The following is a 22,865-nucleotide window of genomic DNA, read 5'->3' on the forward strand; positions in this document are numbered from 1 at the left end:
ACCTTTCACTGGGGAAAACAAGATGTCTGGTTTTGCAGTCTTGACGGAAAATTGTTTTAAGAAATTTTTAGATGTGAGAATAATGTATTTGGGAAGAAACACTCATCTAAGGTTTTCTGAAGTAGCTTGTGTCTCCTCAGCAGGAGAATTGAGGGAGTATATAACAAAGCATTGTTTTAAGCAGCTTAGTAGCATTGATGTTATGCAAGGCACCCGTGTATGATAGCATCTGGAAGAGCAGAAGTTTTGTGTGATGGAAGAGACTAATGATCATACAAGATTCTTGAGCCTCTTGTAGTCTCAAAGGGATTTGAGGGACTGTATTGATCTTGGATGCTCTGCTTAATCTTCCCAGTTCTTGAAGATATTTTGGTTCCTTCTACCTACTGCATTTTGCTGTTCTTTATTGTTCCTAGTGTTGTTCCTAGTTGCCCTTGCATACTACTAGGAGAAAAAAACCAAGTCAAAACATACTGAAGGGACCATTGCTATAATTTACTTGAAGACTGCTACCAGGTAGAACTTTCTCATAGTTAAGGTGCCTTTTTGTATTGATATGGTGCAAACCAGCAGAAAATGAGTCATTTTGACTTGAGATAAGAATTGGTCTGAGAAACATCTTTAAAACAAACCTTACCAAGGAATTCTTGCTGAAGATCGCTTAGACTCTGTGGCAGGAACCATTGTTGTACTGGCTATACAGTGAAGCACTTTTCCAGTGGTAGTGCTTCAAGCTTCTGAATCAACCCAGAAAAATGTTCTGAAACAAAAGTTGTACCTTTGAACCAGAGCAAAGAGCCGTCCCTGATTTAAAACTAAAGTCCATAGAATTGCAATAATGAAAGCTGAGACAGTCTGTCATGTCACAAGGGAGTTAGGGGGAAGGGAATATCTTTGTCACTTGGTTGACTGGCTGTTTACTGCTTCAAGACCTTTGAGTTTGAAGGTTAGCTTTCCAGGGAATAAACAGCCTTTTTAATGGGCAGAACAGGCAATTAGATGCTTGTCCTTGGGTAACTAACTTGTGTGAGCTGATGAAAGGTGCTGCTCTTCCTTTTTCATAAGTTCTGAAAAATAAAATTCAAAAACCAGATGATCAGTTTCCTGTCTTGTTGATAGGAACTTTGTCAAATCTTTTAATGTTTCCTTTGTAGTATAATAGGAAGAACAATGTTTTACTACTTTAACTATGTGAGCTATAAATTTAATTTTCAGTTCTAACTAAAAAAATTCTCCCAGGCAGTTTTAAGACTTCACCTGATGGACGAACAAAAAGGTCTGTCTTGGAATCATTTTACTTGGGAAAAGCAAATGCAAAGCTGCTTTTAAGTTTGTTTGGGTTCCCCCCCTTCCCCCCCGTGTTAGACCTATAAAATTACTATGGTAACAAGGTTTTTCAATAGAGCAAATAGCAGAGCTGTTGCAACAGTAAGTGTAAGTTGGAGTTTATGCTACTACATGTGAATAAAGTTACCCTCAAGTAGTAATATTGAATCTTCTCTTGAAATTCATTGGAAGCCCATAACTTCTAGAGAGCACATTTAAGGTGAACTTAAGGACTTAACTGCCAGCAGAGCATTCGTGATGGGTGGAATATTCTAGAATGAGTCTCATGCTGAATCTTGTTGTGTATGCAGATTCTGTCTCAGAGTTGATACAGAGCTATTAGAGCTTAAGGTTTTTCATACAAAATGTCTGTTACAAGTCAGCATTGGCTGAGAACTTCAGTTCTTTTACTAAAGCATAAATTTGAAGGAATTGTGACTATTTAATGGCTTCAAATAATGGTTGTGGGACAGAAAACTGCAACTGAAGTTGATTTGTTCCTCATTTTAGGTGTAGGTGACTACCTGGCAGGCTTGCAAACTGCCTGAAGGTATTGGTCTGTACTTGGGGATTTCCCAAGGTCTTCAGTGAAGAACCCCCAAGGAGAAGCGTTATAGCTCTACAGGTCTGCTGACTTCTACAACTGAGTTGGCAGAAACAAAGCTTTAGCTGCACCTGGAGTTAACTTGGCTCAATTTTTATAGTCAATAGCTTAAATAGTGAGAGGTATCACTTAAGTATTAAAGCTAGATGCTGTCTTGAAATGGAAGTGCACTATTTGTGCTAGAAGGGGTCCTGTTTCCAGCAGCATGCTAGAGTGCTTTTTGCCCCCTGTGCCTGAGCCATTGTTGGCATTTGGTGGATACTTGTGGTGTGCTAACCCAAATTTCAACATTGGTAGAAATTCACTTTGACTTGAAGTGCTGAGGTTGGAAACGGAGCTCTGGAGATAATCTAGTTCAATAAACTCCCTATTCACTGCAGCTCACTTATGCCAGCCTCCAGCTGGATTCTGAATATCTTCACGAATGGAGATTCTATGTGTCTGAGTAGCCTGTTCTAGTTTCTGACTGCAGGTAGAATAAAAGTTCTTGTTTAAATGGAAATATTTCACTTTTGCTTATTCCCTTTTTATCCTTTCCCTGGACACCAAGAAGTCTGCCAGAGTCTTCAGTTCCACAAAAGTATTTATACACATGGGTAAGATCGCTCCCAAAGCCTTCTTTTCTCCAGGTTGTGAACAGTCCCAGCTCTCTCAGATGCTCAAGCCCGTAATCATTGTTTTCTGGGTTCTCCAGTATGTGTGTCTCTTGTACTGGGGAGCCCAGAACTGCACATGGCACTCCAGTTCTGAAGTGCAGGTGAGACCACATTGAGTCACGGGGAATAATTACTTTCCTTCATCTGGTGGTGACACTCTTCCTAATGTAGCTGAAGGTGCTGTTGGCCACCCATGCTGCAAGATAGCTAGACTTGTGGTTCTTTGCCAGTGTGGTGAGTTAAGGTGACCCAGCACAAGGTCTAGCAAACATGGGAGCTGGTGCAAAGAAGAGTTTTAATATGACAGGTGGATGGTGGAGAAGGGGAAGTGGGACCCCTCCTTGGATCAAATGTGACTTGCCTCTTAATGCTCACTGAGGAAGGCATTTTTGCATCTAACTGCTGTGGTCAAGTAAATAAGATTCTGGTTTTTCTTTTGTTTTTGGTGTGGAATGCTGATGTGCTTTTGTGGTCTGCTTCTCAGGTGCTTATGGTTAGAAGTAAATAGTCATGTGTGACTATTCTAGGTACACTTATACAGTCTTGAACTCGCAGGTAAAAACCATGTATTTAATCTTTAACTTGGACACATTATCTAGTTCTGTAGTGTGGCTTTTGCCCATGCCTTAAGAGTCAAGAATGGATCATGGGGTACAGGAGACTTGAAGCTAGAAGCAACTCCTGTGGTATACTTCACATGCTGAGTTTCAACTTGATGGATTTTGTTTAGCTAAAGACCAAGCCAAATGTGGTCAAGAAGAATCTGACCTAATCATATTTCTTAGATGAGGGTGAAAATTGAAAGCTTTTCCACAGAAATAACTGACAGAGCAAGATCTGATGAGCATCTTCAATATCCAGTTACACTTAGTACTGCTCTAAGTATACTGTAGTTGCCTATCAGTACAACAGCATCAGCCTCGCTGCTAGCTCTTTTATGTCATTTGCCTGCTTGAAATGGACTCATTTTGAGTAGGAGAAGGGAATAGGCCAGCATGCTCCAGTGATGGCTGTCTGGGGAAGTCCTAAAGGCTGAAACTGCAGCAAGTGACCAGGCCTGCATGCTTTCTCTAAGTATCTCTTCCTTTTCCCACCATTGAGAGAACAGTACTGGGCTTGATGAACCATTGGTCTGACTCCTCTTTTGCTTTCTGCACTGATTTCTACAAGATTGTTATGTTTTTTCCAAACTTGTATTGAATTACAGAAATGGAAGCATGTTTTATTAGGTAAGGCTTGCAGAACTATACCTTATTGGATTCTCCCACTAGTTTAATAGCCAGTACAGTCTTTCTTAAGAAGGTGTAGGGCTTGAGCTCATGGAGTTCTATGAGAAAGGCATTAATTTGATATGACCTGTAATGAGACTAAAACACAGGAATCAATCTCTTTGACACACTTCTATAGATAGTGTGGGACTGGCTAGGTAGGTATTTCCTGTAGCTTGCTAATCAGCTTTTAGGTAAGTTTTAATTAGTTTAGCAGTATTATCTGAAACTAACTTTTTTACCTTATATTGCTAATGTGAGAATAAATATGCTTTTGGTCAGATGTGTCTTGGCTTTTCAAAATAAAGACCAGAAGCTACCTCTTGTTCTCTTCAAGAAGCTGAGTGGCATTTTCTAACACCTGACTGACTTTACTTTCCTTCAGAGTTGATTTTGGCTACTTGGATAACTTCTGAAAAAACTCAGTTGCTACCAAGTAAGCTTTTAGTGAGTTGAAACATCTTGATTTGATAGTTGAGGGTAGAGTATACAAAAGCAGGTGTGTAATATTTAGTTTCAAGTTACTAAGGAGTTGGCTTGACATAGAGGGCTTAGTGGGATCTTTAAAAGGTTCAATCCTCCATTGGGCCCTCCTTTACTCCATTTTCTAGAGGATTCAACACTCTACTACATCGGGTTGTAAAAATCTAGGCTAAACTCTTCCCTATTGTTTTCCTGCTGACATGACATATTGTTAAACCAGTATAGACTTTTTTCTTAATTTGATAAATGCCTGGCAAGAACATGAGGATTGGAGACCACTGGCAAGAACTTGGGTTTTGGCTTAACTATGACTTCATGGAATGTACAGTTATTTAACCTTTTGGTAAGGCTGATGTGGATAGTCATTTGCTTTGTTTACCCTGACAATGAAGAGAACCTTATAGTTAATAACTTCAAAGTTATGAAACTTAGGGAGGATGTCAAGGGCTTTATGCAATATTCTACTTAGAGCTGCTTAGACTTGCATCTAAACTTGATTTAAATACTCCAGAATGCAAACAATATCCTAAACATAGTTATCCTGCAAGCCCTGGGATGTGGAAAAGGGAAGGAGTTTAAAGAAATTGGAGTAGAAATGTTGGTAACAATGCCTAGTTCAATAGAACTTAATTTTTCCTGAATGAAAATACCTTGTTTTGATGTGTCTTTGATCTGGTTTTACACGAATTCTTTGCGTATTGCAATGTATTATTCAAATGATGGGTTTGGGCAACTAGTATAGTAATTTTTCTGATTGCCTTTACATATCAGATCTGACTTCCACAGTAAAAATACTTAAATTCAGCCACTTACTTGGCACACAAACTCCTCTAGGTATTCACATGGTCATGGTATTGAACTGTTATAACTTCTGTAAAGATTTTGTTTTATAGAATTGCCTCTGACTTAAGCTTTACTGAAATGGTGTAAGCTTGCTAATTCACCACTTGAATTGAGAGGCATCACTTAGCCTGGAAGCTTTGAATAGATGACTTAAAGATAATAAGATAGATTTCCAAAACTTTTTGAAAAATTAGTTGCCAAACACTTGCGACAGTCCTTTAAAAGCTGAATACAGTGATGTTAATAGCAGTATGTGAAAATAATAGTTTTGGTAGTGTTTCTTGGACAGAGTTGAAAACTCTGCTTACTTATTATATGCTGTTCAGATGCTTGTGCTCTGATTGGCTTTTTCAAAACCTGGTGAAGGCTGGACAAACTATTCATCTATTCAACAGCTGCAATCCAATTAAATAAGACAATTTAGCAAAAAGGTTCAGTTAATAAGTGTAGCTGATTGCCAATAGCCATTGAGAGTAGTACTCTGCTAATATACTGTCACAGATGGGTAAAACTTAGAAAACTGGATGTTAGTATGAAGAATTACAGGAAAGTGTTAGGAGACAGTATGTTTTATTGTCATATTAGAAAACCATAAATCCTTTCCTTTTTAGAAACTATGTAAAACAAATTTAAGATACAGATTAGCTATGTATTCAGTAATTGAACACCAATGGCTTAAATAAAAAAAAAAAAAACAGGTTTAGTTTCAGAAGCCTGAGCTGTTTTCTTAAAATTGAATTAAGTTACTGCAGTGACAGCATTTAGGTAGTACCAATATTTGACTGGTGTAGTGGTAAATGGTAGCCTTATATCACACAGTTCATAGCTATTCTCTTGAATTTGAGTATCCCTTCCTTTATCCCCTTGGTAGAAACATGGATCAGTACCTTATCTAAATGAGTGTACCTCATAAGTAAGGTATGCTGAAGTTAATACAGCAAAACTTGGAAGTGAGGATGTTTTCTGTGCTTGCAGTGACCTCTATGGGCTGATTATTCTGATCTTTGTTTAATGATGCGTATAACTTGCCTAATTTACTGGCACAGTGCAGTGTGGATTTTGGACTAATCTAAAAACCTAGATTTTTACATTATAGAGGCTTGATTTTTTGAAAGCATTCACAGTATTGAAGCAGTTTGAGTACTGTGGTAGAAGGCTGAAGAATGCTACATTTCAGAGTTTGAAGTTTTAAGGTGTCTTAGAGCCCTGAATTTTATGCTCTTGGCAAATGTGAGAAAGCTTATGAACTAACCAAGAACTTCTTCTGTTTGTTGCACTAGCATACTAACTCAGCACTCTAAACAGTAGATGCCTCTAACATCTTGAAATATTTTTCCATAGAATGAATTCTGTTTAGAAATCACTTCTCATTCATGCTTAGGTTCTAGGTGTTGATACTTTATTTGGCTTCTGCACCACCTTCAGTAACAGTACTGAGGTAGATCTCTTTGAAGCACATGGATATTCTAAGGAGTGCACTAGCCAGGTTAAGAGCCCACAAACTTAAGTTAGGGATGATTATATTGGTTAGTGGTGGGAAAGCACTAATTAGTTATGCAAAATGAGGCAAAGATTAAAAATAGCCGAAGATCACAGGATTTGTGTGGTCCTGGGTATCTTTACTTACCCACTCAAAGGGGTGATTTTGTGCTTGCACAAGCAGTCTTGGTTGTGTGGTATTTGTAACATTGAGGGCTTTGGTAAGAATTCTAGGCTACCTTTCCTGTGGAGTGCAAATACTGTAACATATTGCTTGATAGTTTTTAGTTTCCTAATAGACTTCTGAAATGTTCATAGTATAAGTTATTTTGAAATGTTGAAGGATTTTGCTAAATAATTATGTCTGAAAAAGTATGTAACTTCTTATAATGGAGAGCTGAAGATTTAAACTTTAAATTCTTGGTCTGAAATTGGTCTCCTCCCTTCATATCACTGGCTAATCAGTCCAATTGATTTTGACTAGCTTTCTTAATGTCTTCAAACTTGCCAGTTAGTATTTGTGAAGGCTTATGTGTTAATTTAACCCTTCACTTAGGTTCAACTAGCTGGTTTTAAGTCTCTTAAGATCACCTGTGCATCAAAGTAATATGACAGTGTGACTGTTTTGATTTAGTGGCTACTCACATAATGTCTGTTGCAATCTCCAATTAGTCCTTCCTTCAAAAAAAGCATGTTAAGCAATGATACTATATTGCTACGGCTTGTTCTATTTTGTGATTTGATGTCATCAGTAACAGAACCATGACTTCCCTCTGTAATGTACTTTAATAGTAGAACATCCCCTGAGCATGGAGTCCAGTGATCAAAATAGCTTTAAATTTGTTATATCTTTGTATATGTTTTCTATGAACAGCTTCTGTTATTAGGTGGCATAGCTTGCTTTTATTCACTATCCTCCATGCTACCTCTTCCCTCGTGCTAGTCCTGTATATCACCTGCATGCAGATGATTACTTTTAGTCTTTGTATCCTGGCTGAATTGAAGGTGGATCTGAAATCCTTAGTCTGAAAGGGTTAATTCTGTAAATCTTTTGGAGTTCACAAAATAGTAATAGTTCGTATGCTGGCTAGTAAATTTTATCAACTTTTCAAAGCTTGAAATTAAGAGGTAAAATGAGAGTAAACTGATGTTTGATTCTTTCCTTTGGATTACTATGCAGTGAATGAAGTGCCAATGTAACTTTGCCTCTTCACTTAATTAAATTCTTTCTCCTAGCTTTGTACTCCATCATACTGTTCTGCGTCTTTCTGTGGATTCCCTTTGTCTATTTCTATTATGAGGAGAAGGAAGAAGATGATGGAAACACATGCTCAGTAAGTTCACTCTAGCAAATGCACCGAGCAGTGAAAAGACAAATGAATACAGGCAAAAATGAAAGCAAGAATGATTGTCGAACTTGAATACTACAATGTTAATAGCATTTCTAAGTCTGTTACTACAGTTCCTTTAAAATACTGAGGCAGCTCTTAATAACACTGTCTGACATAGTCTACTCTAAGCACTGTGGTCTCACATGAAATGAAACTTTAGTGAGATAAGTAATTAACATCTGTATTGCCATGAATTCTTTAAGCTTCCTACGAATTCCTTTGAGCCTGATTTCATATACAGGAAGTTAAAACTTTTTACATGAGATTTTCTTAGAATAGAAAACATGTATGAATTGGTTGAAAGTAGAGAAGATTATACTGATTCTGAGATAGACACTACATTGGAGTACCATCCTTCTTGTAGCATTTGCATTTTTTCTTGAAGTAGGCACTAGTAATTTACCTGAAGCTAGCATTGGGTTATTTCTGTAATGCACTGAAGATTGTTTGACATGCATAACATTCCAGGGAATATAATAAATGCATGCCAGGAAGCTACTAACTTCTCAAACGAAAATGCTGTTCTTAAAGAATTTTTTAGTCATTGATGATGATTGTTTTCCCCTCTATTCAGTTGTAACCTTAACATGAGAAAAAAGACTTCTAATCATAGCCATAATATAAAGCATTGGTAATAAGAATTTTCTTTGAGTGTATTTGCACTGAATGAATGTACCCTGGCTTCTGGCCACAGCTGCTCAAGTGCATAGTTTATGATGGAAACATAATTCAATGTCATTGTTCATAGTTCTCAAGCTATGAAATTCTTCAAGAATGTATACTTCTGACTTGTATCTAAAGCTACTCATGTTTTTCTGTGCAGGTCCCTTTGTAGAACACTTGTTATGCTAAGTATGCTTTGCCATAACTTATTGCACAAATCCCTTTGGATTTATTTTATGTTAATTTGTTAACTTTCTCTTTAATATACAGCAGGTTAAAACTGCACTCAAATATACTTTGGGATTCATCACAATTTGTGCAGTTCTTCTCTTAATTGGGTAAGTATTTGTATTGAACATTAACAGGGGATATACTAAATAGAACCCCAAAGAGAATTTTGTTCTGTGCAAGATTAAAATGGTAGATTACAGTGCACTCAATCTGTATAATGAATATTTAGCTTAATCTCTAATAGCACTTAAATATCATGAGAATTAGGTACCTGAAAACTAAGAGTTTAACTGGAAGCTGAAACTTTTCTTAATTGTGGAGGTACTTGTGCTTCCAAGTTCTGCCTGTTTGTGCAGTGTGAATGTCCATTGAGGACATGATGGCTATGATATTTACAGCTGTATTGATATCTCTGGGTACAACGGAGTAAAGTATTTGTGCTCTTTCTGTTTTCTGCCTCCGTCAAATGCTTTCATGGACATTCCAAAACAGCTTTTAGGAATATGAGTAGGTGTTACATGCTTATTACTTTCCTAAATGTAAGTGTTCTGTGAAGGACATAAGTATAATGTGGGGTAATACTTGACATAGTTTTGCCTTGTATGGTAAAGGTTTTGCTGGCATTTGTTTGAAAGGCAGATGTTACTGATGTGGGTAGCTTGTTTGCAGCAAATGCTGTTATTCTGAAACTCCAAGCAGTATTACAGATTCAATTCAAGATCACCGTTAAGCATGACATGCACACCAATATTGAATGTTTCTAATATATGCTGTGTCATAAGCTTTTTAGCATTTTGACTGCAGCAATGAAGTTGATAAAATTTACAAAATGTATGCTAAAATGATTCATATCGAAGTACTGGAGTGTGAAGTAGAAACTAGAGTGAAGATAATGCTTCTAATTGTATACCACCTTATTGGAATATTGTTTTAGTTTTGATAAACACTTAAGGTATGTTTCTAAGAAGTCTGTCCTTTCAATTAAAAGTCACATACTTGCTATTATGAGAGACTAAAGGAGTTTGAGTTATCTTAATCATGGTCTAGAAATATTACTAAAGCTTCTGACAAAAGCTGTTTCTGTGAGTGTCAGCTCACATTTTAAGCATACGTATAGGTATGGTATAATATATCCAGTTTATAAAATTTTGCAGTGTCTCTGGTAGGTGTCAGCTGAATCCTCAGCAGCTGTAAGCATGTTTGTTCTTCTCTTCCAGTAAGATGGAACTTGGTTCTTGACTTCCTAATTGTCCTCTGTGCTCTTAGTTTGTTCTTTAAAGTCTTTACAACTTGTGAATTACAGTGGCTTCTGTGATCCTCTCTGATACTGTGCCATATGACAGTGAGATTGACTTGCAAACCTGGGACTAAGTTACTGAACAGTGCTTCTTCATAGGTACAGACTTGAAACCCACTGATCTAAACAGCAGGAGTATCTGCTGCAGGGAGGCAGGCAGGACTCCTTTAGATACTGATAGGGATTTAAGTATTTCTGGGTTCTAATTGAAATCATTTTTCTGCTATTATGTGTATGAGGTTGCTTGCTTTCTTTTAAGATGGTAATGATTAAATAGTAGCATCATCCTAATGCTGTCAGAATGGAAAAGCACCTTTGCTACTTAAGACACTGCTGCAGAAGAATATAATTCTTGCCTGTCCCCTTTAAGGGAAACTGGGACTGAACAGCTCAGTTTAGGAAGCAAATGAGGTGACTGCTGAAGAAAAATGTGAACTTTTGGTTCTAGTATAGTTTATATAAATAAAATAGTAGGTGTTTCGGTGTTTATATGCGTGCTTGTTATGGAAAAGTTACCTGTCTTAGTCCACTGTCTGCACAGCAAGGGCAAAGAGCAGCCTCAGAAGTCCCAGTGTGATAGGAAAGAGAAGTGTTGGAGCTGAAGCTTCTACCTGAAGGGCTCAACTGAATGTGAATAGTGAAGACCAATCTTGCAGTACGGCCTATACTTGGCAGTAACAGGAGACTTTCTCACTGGTGGTGAGGATCAGACCAACATTAAAACAGACTGGAATTCTATGTACTGGATTTAATTTTAGGAGGCTAGGCTTAATGGACTACAATACTTGTGCACACAGGTTAAGAGCAAGAAGGGTTGGAATATTACCTTTTAAGTGCCTAGCAAATAGTCTATCTTCCTGTGCTTACATGACTGGTGTCTCATATCAAGACAACCTCTGTTTTGACTGATTTAGCAAGTAATCTCGATAATTAAAACAGGTCAATAAATAGCTTGGTTCCTTTAAATATAGGTCTACACAAGAAGTCCCTACCTCTCGCCTGGTCAGCAGTCCTGAAAGAAACCGTAAAAGCTGTATTAAGCTTGAATTTTAAGAATATCTTATTCTTACCTGGATGTTTACCTTGCTCCATTAGAGATCTGTGTGACTATTTGGGGAAACATAATACCTGTTTTGTGCCAGATGATCTTGGAGGTTTTTTTCTAAGTTGGTAACACAGCTCAATGAGCAGGATTCCATTGTCTAAATTGTTAGGAGTATTATTTGTACCTCTTACTCTAGTTGTCTTACAGAGCCTCTTGCTGTGGCAAAAATGTGCGTGTCTGTAATAGCACTTAAATGCTCTGCACACAAGTAACTTGATGCAGAGTATCATTAAAAGTGAAGTATAGGACAAATTTACACTGGGATACTTGAACTAATAGTTACTTGTAATGCCTTTCCCTTCTTAGAAATTATCTACTTCCTTGAATAGAGTTTATTTACTCTAAATGTCATGTGCTGGAGCCAAGGGGCTTGAGATACTACAACCTATGTTAAGGCACCCTTATACAGCAGTCTTGTTTGAACTAAAACATTTGCTTTTGAGGTTGATGAATGTTTGGTTCTAAAAGGAATGTTTCACTGACTGTCAGTGTTTGGAATTAAACTGGTTACCTTAAATTTTCTAGAACTGTTAGCTTTTAAAAAGCTATGAATATGTGTCTAATTAGCCTGTAAATAATTATGCAAATTATATTATAGCAGAACTCACTTTAAGGAAATGAGTTTAAATCTAGTGTGTTAGAAATTATTTTCCCCAAGGATGACAGTTAATGGCACTCCTTGATTTAAGGATCAAACTTGACCCATCTACACCTGTGTGTTATTAGCCCTGCCAAAAGTTAATAGTTTTAAACTGCTTGTCTTGCCTTTACTTTCCTTGTTCTGCAGCCTAGATAACGATCTAGAGCTTAATCATAATATTCCTAGGATGTGTTTTAAACAGCATAGCAGTTTGCTTCTATTCTTAAAATTACTGCAGTTACTAATTTCATTTGTGTCCAGAACACCAAGTGTAAGACATGACAGCTGAGCTGCTCGGTTTGCTTACATTAACTGAATTCTCAGCTATACCTGTTAAAAGCCTATGCTGGCACTTGTACTCCATTCACTTGCTGTCAATGGACTGACTTGTATTACATCACAGTGATGACAGGTGAATGGAGTTATTTAGCATGGAAACTTCTCATTCTGTTGATGGCCACTATGGCCCTCAGGCTGTGTTGACCATTTAGTCAACATAGCAAAATAGCCAAGACTTTTGTCAAATTTTTTCTAGCTTAGCGTGCATGAAGAATAGGCCTAAACTGCTGTGTGCTGTGCTGGTTCAATGGATGGGCTGTGTTTTGGAGATCCTTTGGGAGTGTGGACTGGACGCAGGTCTGTAGATGGCTAGGCATGCTAACTCTGTCTTGTTCTTGTGGCCTGTTAAACTAGAGGCCAAAAGTCTGCTTAGCTGGGCTAGCTAGCCTTCTGGCTAGTTTGCTAATAGTTGAGGGACCCTGTTCAGGAAGGGGGATAAGATTCCTGCTTCCTTGGAACTAAAGTGTGTGACTTTATAGCACTTGTATTCTTCTGAGGCCCTTCGTGCATGGAACTTGAGCAGGAGCAGAATGAGGTGTCTGTCTCATTCAGTCAAGATTTAGCTGAGTACTAATTGAAAAGTGTGTATAATGGGTACCGTGGCTTCTGCTCTGATTAGTGTCCTTTGACATGCTGATTGTAGGTAGTCGCAGAAAAAAAAATTAAATATTTTAACCTTACTGCTCTTGGAGGGGGGGAAAAAAGGCAAGCAAGTTGTAAGAACCACTTAGAATATTTATATCTCATTTGTTCCCTGCATGTGGTCCACAGATAGCAAATTCATACTGATGCTAAAATAAAATGGCTTCAGCTCACTTAGTTTCCCAGAGTCTCCTATTTTAACCCTATTTAGCAAATAACACTGCATTTTTTTGTGTTGCTATCTCTTGTAAGTAGAAATTTTGCCTAACCTTGTTTTAGTACCTGTGTCTTAATTTTGCCTGGATGCTATTTTACAGAAAGAATTACTACTAGAGGCAGATAGAAGAACAAAATCTAAGGTCAGCAAGCATGCATCAACTGATGTAAACGCTAGCCTTAATCTACCTCCTGCATAGTCAAGAAGCTAAAAATCAAACACTTTTTAAAAGTTAAGATTTTAAATATTAAAATTTTAACTTTGTTTGCAGAGTACCAGTTTGGTTTTGGTTTTGATGTGATGATTATAAGTGCACACAGTTAGTTTAACACTAACCTTTGAAACACATGCTTATGTTCTGTACTTGAAGTATGAGGCATAGTTCTGGAAGATGCATATTTATTATTCATTTGTTTATTGGGACTTGAAGCAGGGATCTCATTATGTACTTTTTTCTTACAAAAGTCCAAAAGATATTTGTGAGCGTTCTTTATGGACTTTGGTTTGGGTTCTCACATTCTTTACCTGAAACATTTCCCTCCAAATCTGATTTCCCCATGACTTGTACGTGTTCTGTTCTATGTCTGGAATCTATGGTTTCAGGTTGGTATGGAGGTTCTGTTTTCCAGCTTTTACACAACTAGATGTTTTGCCTATGGAGATGCTGAAGAGTTACTCTTACTATTGGACTTTAAATGGGCAGACTGACAGCAGGAAGCTGTCAGCTACGGGACTGTTCTACCTGACGTTCTTCTGAGCACTCTTTGCTAGTCTCCGCTTATTGGAAGGTCAAAAACATTTAATTAACTTCTCCACAGTTCAGTTTTCTGGGCCAACTACAGAACAAAGAATGGAGTGCAGCAGATGTGTTGTTATTTTAGGTGTAATAATGGAAGATAAATGTCCCTTTAAACTTTAATTAATGCTTGGTGTGGGAATCATTAATTGTTTTCTTCTAACTTCCAGAGGTGTGGATTTATAAGAGAATTTGTCTCAATTGATGCTTAAAGTCTTTTTGCTCCTCAGCACACGAGTCAAACCAGGATAGTAAATCAGATTGATACATCTTTTAATGATGCTTGAGTGTAGGGTCCTTACCTCTTTTAGGACTGGTAAATAGAAAATCACTTGTTCATTGACTTCAAACCTGCCTCTGCACACACTCACACGTGTACTCTGCTGATCCAAATATAGCATTTGAGGGGAATGTGAATAAAATGAAGCATTGCCTTCAGAATTCTTTAAACCTAACGTTAGACAATTTTTCTTCAGGAATAAATGGGTTTCTATTTTCTTAACTTGGAAGTAGAATTCTTTTGATATTTGACTATTGGGCTAAGTGAGATGGCTTTTTTGCTCTATTACAGTGCTTTTGTTCCTTTGAATATTCCCAACAAGAAGAATTCCACAGAGTGGGAGAAAGTGAAGCTCCTGTTTGAAGAATTTGGAAGTAGTCGTAAGTTTGAGATTTGTTCTGAGCTTTGTTTAACTTGCTACTAACTTATCTTGGCATACTCATCATTGACTGAACAAGAAAGCTAACTTGCTTGGTGACAGTTTTCTAACTGGACTCTAACTGCTCATCTACACTAAATCTTTGCAATAAGATTATTCTCTTTCTCTTCAGATAAAAAAAACAAACAAACCAGAACTGTCATTGAAGTAGAGAGGAGATACTGGCAGTGTCTGCTTTCAGTACAGTTCCCATTTGACACCAAGGATTCCAATGTTGTGTCCTGTGATATTAATGGTGGGGAGGGGAAAGTATGTTCTTCCATGGAGTCTTCACTTAACATAGCTTTTAAGTGTTACTTAGCCAGGGTGTGCTTTCAGAGCAAAGGTGTGAACAAAGTGTTTTATAGGTGAGCTAAGACAGACTTGATGCCGCTTTCCAAATGTAGGAATAAAAGTTATTGTGCTCTAAATTCTTGAATTCACTAGAGGGAAGGGGAGGACATGGGGGAGAACACTAAATAGCAGTTCAGTTACTATGACTGGGTGCAAACATGAAATTGATTGCTTAAAGTTAATTTCTGTAATAGCTACTATAAGTTTCCATGCTACTGTTTAACCAAAAAAGCTTGCTGTATTGTGTCCTGCATGGTGAGGTTAGGGACAGGGCTGTCTGTTGTGAGAAATTATGCAGGAGGATTTGGGGAGTTTGATGCCTTTGGGGATGAGTTTGGTAATGCTTTTCCTCTACTATCTCTTTTCATTTCTATAGTGATAGTAAGGCTACAGTAATTTCTTAGTCCCCTGACCTTTTTCCAGTTTGTGCATCTGCATGTATGTGGTCTGGGTGAAGCTGAGGCCCGGAGTCTGGCTTGTTTGGTTGTTTGAAAGATTCGTGCTTGCCTGATTCTCTGGATAGTGCTTTATTATGAGAAATCAGGGGATAATAAACAAAACAAAGATGAACCATCCAGAATGCATGTGCAAATTGTGAAAATTTAGCACAGCACCCTGTGGAGGCCAGAAATAAGTCTTGAAGAGGCATTAGACAGCTGTGGGAGCAAGTTCATTAGTGGCTAGTCAACCATTTGACGGAATGCAACATCTGTGAACTTGTAGCAAAGGTGAGATGACTGTCGTGCTTCTTGCAGTATTGGAGGAGGATATACTGCTGACAAAAAACTATGCCAGGTGAATTTTTCATCTGAGTTGTGATGTCTGGTAACTATGTCTCATTTTTTTTTTTCCTTCAACCTAATGATGTTAAGTATCTTCAGGAAACCAATTCAGTAAGAAATGTTCTTATACCTCTACTGTTGGAATTTTCAACGGGCTTTTTTTTTTGTTGTTGTTGCAGATGGCTTGACTGCTCTTTCATTTTCCATTAGTTCCTTGACTGTGATTGGAATGTTGGCAGCTATCACTTACACAGTAAGTTGTTACACAAATGTTTCAGCTCTTTACGTTCGTGATAATTGCAGTTATCACGCGCTGTACTTGTATGGAAAGCTGTCATCATGCTAAACAGCTTCAACAGTGTCTTCTAGCTCTGGATTTTCATGGTTTGAAACACTACTTCTGAGTTCTTGGAATGAGAGGAATAACTTTTTTACTGCAAGTTTAAGAACCACTGTTTTGGTACTTGAGCACAGATCAGGCTTAATTTCAATGTCTTTCTGCAAGTGGAGGTCCCATTGTGGCCTATGGCTTGTAACATTCACTGGCTCCTCCTGTTTTTAAGCCTCTGTCTCCTCCATCCAGCAGTGGAGAACTAAATACTGCTTTTTTTTATTCATTGAACTATGACATAACCTGGATTTGGTCTGGTCAGTCTATAATACTGAATATAAGCTTCACTACAACTTTTCTACGTTGATGTTTTTATCTCTACAGAGCTTTACAAAGAAAAGTCTGGCAGAATAACTTGAATTGTGAAGTAGAATGCAAAATGTTCTCGATCATAACTGTCGCTTTTTGTAAAAGGCTGTTCTTCATTCAATAAATCAAAAGCAATGTCTTTAACAGAGCATTGCTTCACAGTTCTATATTTCTAGAATTTGAGTAAGGGTAAATGTTTATGCATGTCAGGATTCAGTTTTAGGTATAAAGAATCTGCAACATCTGAGATGTGCTTAAATCAAGAATAGCTAAAAAGTTAAAAGCAAATAGAATTTGAAACTGTTTAGAGGCTTGTTTTCTAAAGGGAATATTCTTGGTAGTCCTAGGCATGCAACTAAACTACTGTAGTTCTTTCTGTAGTTTGAAAGGATTTGGAAGTGTTCATTCTGTAACTGATTGTAAATCATATGATTAAGGCTATGTAAGTTAAACTGTTTCACTCTTGCTTTTATGTGCAGAGGAAAGAAACCATTTTAACTTACTAGCTTTGACCAATATTTGATGTTCATGTGGTCACTTGCTTTTCCAGTCTGTTCTATTTCTTCAGTCACTGAATAATCAGCCTGTTTGTAATGCTACATGTATTAACTTGTCATCATGGTAAAATTTTGCAACAAAGATCAAGTTTTAAAGCTCAAGGTAACTGCAGACAAAGCTTTAAAAATTCTCAGAAGTCAGTGTTTTCCTGGTAGGTTTTCATCTTTAAGTTCATGTCCTTGCTAAAGCAACTTTCTCTTCCATTGCAGCCTGGTTCTAACATAGTAAAGTTGTTCCTATGTAGCTTTGCTAGTGAATTCTAAGTGGCTCTGTAAAAATAGCTCATGAAGTAAGTTATTTTGATGCATTGCTAGCCAAGGAGATGTTTTGTGTTAGCTTGTTGTCAGGCAAAGGATAAATGGATAAAATTACTGTAGAACAATGGTATAAGAAAGAGGGAAGAGTGTTTTAGTTGTAACTAGTAAGTGGTTAAAGTACCTGCTAAATACTATCTTTAGACTCTTAAATCTAAATTGAGTAACAAGAATAGCTAATGATTTTCTGTCTCTATACTACTGACTTCAGGTGGTGTAAGTTAGAGCAGGATTATGTGAGGCAATTTAGTACAGGGTCTTAGATATAAGTGTCAGAACACTGACAGCTTGGTGGTCATCAGGCTCTGTGCAGCAGGTAGGAGAGCAATTTGGTGGATCAGCTAGTAGGTATCTCCGGTGAGCTGAATTGCTCTCAGCCCTGCTGACTAAGTGCTTTAACTTGACCTAAATTGTAAATTTTATTACTTTAAGCCTTTTCTGACTGACAGGGGTCACTAAATCATTCAGGCTATATTGCTGACATCTAGATTGTGTGCTGGTCAAAAAAGATCCAGACCTTTGCTTAGCCTGTAATAACATGTCAGCTTTTAGCAAATTTGTTTCCCTTAATTATGGAAGGAAAGATTAATCTCTTGTTCAATTACATTACTGCAGAGCACATGTAATGTGTTTTAACCTCCATGAGACTAACATTAAGAACAAACTCATTAGCTGGGAGAATATCCTCACTGTTTTTTCCAAACGGCTACCCAAGTATGGTTTTATAACTGTTAGTAAATGTCTATAAGTATCTAAAATGCAAGGTTGTTTTATTTTGCACAAATTTATTGCTGACTGAAATGTAAACTATGTTTAAGAAAGCAGCAGTTGGAAGTTTTTTGATTTGTTGCTAATATTACCTACTTCTGACGTTATTTCCCTATTTATTTTTGGAGCACAGTTTGGTTGTAGGCACCATTCAGCTGAGTATCACAATATGCTTCTGTCTTCAAAACTAGCTGAACCTGGAAATATGGGACTTCTGTTTAATGTTCAATAACTTCAGTGTGCTGTGTCTGTGTGGTTTCTCAGATGAAGACAATACCTCTGTCCTCAATGTTGTTGCCTTAGTCTTACTGTATTTAGGACTTGTACAAATACTGGGTGGTACATAAGGTGAAACATCAAGCATGAGCTAAAAGTCTTCTCTGAATGCCTTAATTACTAAAATTTTAGGCTAATTTGCTGCTTGGAAAACTTCAACCAAGCTGTCCATGCAAATGCCTGGAACATGGAATTATTTGCTTTGGTTTTAACTGCTGTATTTGATCCTTCTGAAACTATCCCTTCTGTTTACAGTAGGTGTTATGGCAAGGTAGGAGAAATGGAGGAGCTATTTCACAGAAGGTTTAGGGATGGGCTCACACAGGAGGTGGTTCTTGTCTACCTCAGAGAGTGGTTTTGGTCATTGTTTTTTGTCATTGTTTGCAGGCTCTCGTAGAATCTTATGCTGAAAACAGTGAGCTGTCTTTGATATGTGGGTGGACTGAGGTACAAATACGTCATGGACAGTGAAAACCACTTATTAGAAGGTCTGTGTTCTCAAAGTTGGAGTAGGAATAGATTTTTTTTTTATGCTCTAGTGCTTTCGTAACACTTTGCCCACTGCTAGTGATGGCCAGGCTTCCTTATGTGAGCAATTTCCACCTGTAACAGCATGACAACATGAGCAGTGCTGTTCTCATGGTCTGAAGAGTGGATTGTGAGTGTGACCTCGACAGCATGGGGATGCCAAGTACCTGCATTACAGTTTATATTGTGGGCTGGGCTTTTCCCAGTGGTACACTTAATGCAAAAGTTACTTCAGTAGTGAAAAGTTCCTGAGCTGTCACACTTCCCTAAGCCTTGGTGAGAGGTTGGCCCAGAGTATAGCTTCTCAGTCTCTACCAGTTTGGATTACTCAACTCCTTCCAGTTGGGAGGAGAAGCGTGATTCTGGAGAGAGTAACTGTTTTTCTCTTGGTAACTTCCCACTTCTTTGTGTTGTGGATTTTTGTTGCTGTGTTAGTCTTGTATAAACCTCACCCCGCCCAGAACCTCTAGGTAAGACAAAGGAATTAGTGTGCAGGCAAGTCTCTGAGACTTTGTCTATAATGCTTGCTTCTGACTTCAGACATCTGAGGACTAAGTAGTTAAGCTCCTGTATTTTTCAGCCAGCCTTCTGCATGCCTATCAAACTGTTTGTCCCAGTTTCTAAAGGTGGGATGCCTTTGTGCTTAGTCATCAAACCACTCTTTGATAATTGGTGGTAGATTTCTTTTTTTAAACACAAAAAGAAAATACCTTTATGTAAGGGTGAACACAAGAACAAAGACACCTACTTCAAGATTTTCCACAAGTGCTTAGCAAATGATGGGGAAGAAAGGGTAGAGAGAATAGATGGGGACACAATGTGTGGTGTCTGAGTTCCCTTGTTTCTGAACAGAGGTGATCTTAGATCTTTCGTATATACTAGTTAGGAGTTGAGGATTTGTAGTATAGACAACTGAATTTTTTTAATGTTCCCCTGACTCTTGAATATTCTCCGTCTGTTCCATTGCAAGTGTTGCAATTCTGTTGTTAAAGGGAAGCTAAGAACCGGGTGTATCTGGTCTTCTGTATAATCATATTCACCTTTTTACTCTAAAGAAAAAAATCTATTCTAAACTTCTAATGAAGGTTGTATTGTAATAAGTGATATGTTAGCAAATACTTTCATACCTAATTAAGAATGTTTTTACATTGAATGCCTACTAAATTAACACAAAATACTAAAAGTAAATGGGAATGCTGTGCCTGCACTGACTGCATTTGACTGATTTCATCTTAAAATGTTACTTGTGGAAGAGTACCATGAAACAGATGAATCAAGTGATTCTTTTTAAGTCACTTGAAGTACAATTTATCCATTCTACAGTTAGTCAAATGTATGTTAACAGTGCTGCTTTTGTGTGGCCTTCAGTGTGAAGAATTAGATTATGGCTGTTCTAAAATTGTGCTTTTGCACTGTGGTAATATACAATACTGTGAGAACCCGGGAAAAGAGGCTTTCACACTGGCAGCAGGCAGCCTTGAATTTGAGTAGATAACTGAGAGCAAAAGCCCACTTCTGTGTGTGTATGCTCCTAGGCTTTCTCTATGAAAATATATTCTGCTGCTTCCACAGGAGGCCCCCCCTGTGCAGGGGGGGATGTTCTTGAGATTGTAAATGGCTACTATTTAAATTATGGAACTAACAATTTAGCCCGACAGCTAATCTAGTTAAAATCTGTTTTTTAAGGAGTACCATCAGCATTGATCAGTGTTCTGGGCCTCTCAAGGCCCCGAGGTGATTTATTGTGTTACTCTGAAGTACATGGTGAGCTATTCATGCAAGAGAGAATACATTTCTTACCAGACCATGTAATATTGTAACATTCGGTACCTTTGGTTTTGGGGCGGAGGGGATGGGTGGGGAACAACACAAACTGAAGCATCTTGCTGGACCAGAGTTGCTGACAACTGAGGACTTAAGTTACTGAGTATGATAAAAAGGTAGATAACACTACAGTTTGATGTGGTTGTCATTATGTTAGCTCACTGGCTTTCATTTTCTATGGCTTCGAATATCAGAATCAGTTCACTAAATTTGACCTAGTGATACGTACTGAGAAGAGCTTTTCTTGTAGTTTGAGGGGAAAAATGCAGGATTTAGCTGTTGAGTTGTGAGCTTGTCCCCAGCTTCTGAATGGGGTGGCATGAAATACACTGTTAAAGCTGAAGATGCTGAAGAAAAAACTTATATGGTAGGAAAAATTCCCAAGTTCCTCAATTTCTGTGAAATATTAGTTATGAGTTTGGGAAGGGATTAGTAATACATATTGAACCTGAAAGCATCTCATCCCTGAAGGGAAATCACTGGGAGGGTACTAACATTGAAATTACCAGCTTAAGGAGTTAATGGAAGAGTTGCTTCTCTCAGGGAAGGTCATGGCTTCCTCAGAACTGCTTTCAGTGACAACTTCATACAGAAGATGGTATATGTTTCTGCAGATGCTCTTAATTAAAAGCAAGAGTTACTGTAAGAATTAGAGTTAAATTCAAGTTTTATGCTTGCTATGAAATATCTTCAGCAGTCAACAGCTAATATTTGATTAAAGGAGCAAATGTTTTATGGCATTTCTTAACAGCATGTAATTCAAATGAGAATAGAAATGAGATGCAAGGAAGATGACTGAGGAGGACTAAAAGGAATGTTTAGAGAGAGGATCTTAACTCCACACTTTGAGGGGAAAATGAATAGGCTTGTTCTGTTTAGTTTTTCATGTGATGACATTTGGGACAGTCCTGCAGAATGTGGCAACTGTGGCTTCTGTGAACCTATAACAGTGTCTGGCAGTGGGCTGTGTTGTTCCTGAGTCTGAACCTTTTTCACTAGTGTTACCCTTCTATAGGAAAAACAGAGCTTCTCTAATGCTTGATTGCAAAGGGAGGTGATAGGTGTCTAGCATGAGGCTAAACATTTTGAAGGTGGTGTATAAAGATAAGCTGGAGCAGATGTCTTAGTTGTATTTGACAGTCTCTCACCTTATTTAAAACGTCCATAACAGTAAATTCTCAAATTGCCTCTTATGTTTGCCCTATAAACTTCTGTTCTATTAGCTTTGTTTCTGTTTTTTTACTATAGCTATTCCAATAAGCAGTTTTTCTTCCTAAGGTCCTTGTTTTATTAGGAGGTGGGCACAGACTTGAATTCTCTAAATTTTCCAAAAACTTAAAGCTTTTTGTGGAGTGTAGCGAACTTATAGGTTAGGACAAAAAAAAAAAAATCAATTAGTTGTGTGGTAAAATGAATACTGTTGTTTTAACAGCATGATTTGTTTGAAATTGAGTGTAACAACAGTTTAGGTCTATACCTTACTCATATTGCTACAGTACCATTTTTTAGAAAGTAAATCAAAATTCTGAAAGCAAGTTTATGGACAGATATGCATAGCACTTAATTCTTAAAGCTTCAGAAGTTGTATTCTGAAGAACGCTTCTGAACTAAACTGTTCTCAGAGTAATGCTTCCCGCTTCAGCCTTCAACTCTTGACACAATTACTATGCTGTTATACCATGCTAAAATATCTTGTCAGGGATCTGCATTTTCCAAATTCCCATTGCGAAGCCAGACCCAGCCCACGTGGGGGCTCTCCCATAAGATCCTCAGAGAAGCTTATGAAATGTTGGCTGGATGAGCAGAGAGTGAGGTGGATTGTGAACTGGCCGAATGGCTGGTCCCAGTGGATGGTCATCAGTGGCATGAAGTCTGTCTGGTTGGAGGCCAGTCACTAGTGGTGTACGCCAGCGGTCAGTACTGGGTCCAGTCCTGTTCAACATCTTCATTAATGATTGGGATGATAGGGTAGAGTGTGCCCTGGGCAAGCCTGCAGGTGACACAAAACTGAGAGGAGCAGCTGATACTCCAGAGGGTTGTGCTGTCATCCAGAGGGACCTTGACAGGCTGGAGAAATGGGCCG

At 37.9% G+C, this 22,865-nt stretch overlaps 1 protein-coding gene across 1 annotated transcript in view; it reads left to right on the forward strand.

Moving 5' to 3' along the window:
* LMBRD1 (LMBR1 domain containing 1) overlaps positions 1–22,865 on the forward strand; it is an 85,020-nt gene that overhangs the window by 13,206 nt on the left and 48,949 nt on the right. Inside the window, exons 4-7 of the mRNA XM_052781802.1 lie at positions 7,896–7,993; positions 8,984–9,051; positions 14,552–14,640; positions 15,994–16,067. Coding sequence (XP_052637762.1) covers positions 7,896–7,993; positions 8,984–9,051; positions 14,552–14,640; positions 15,994–16,067 — 329 coding nt within the window. The remainder of the gene's footprint in view (positions 1–7,895; positions 7,994–8,983; positions 9,052–14,551; positions 14,641–15,993; positions 16,068–22,865) is intronic.

This window comes from Harpia harpyja, chromosome 3 (genome assembly GCF_026419915.1).
Source record: "Harpia harpyja isolate bHarHar1 chromosome 3, bHarHar1 primary haplotype, whole genome shotgun sequence".
Lineage (NCBI taxonomy): Eukaryota > Metazoa > Chordata > Aves > Accipitriformes > Accipitridae > Harpia > Harpia harpyja.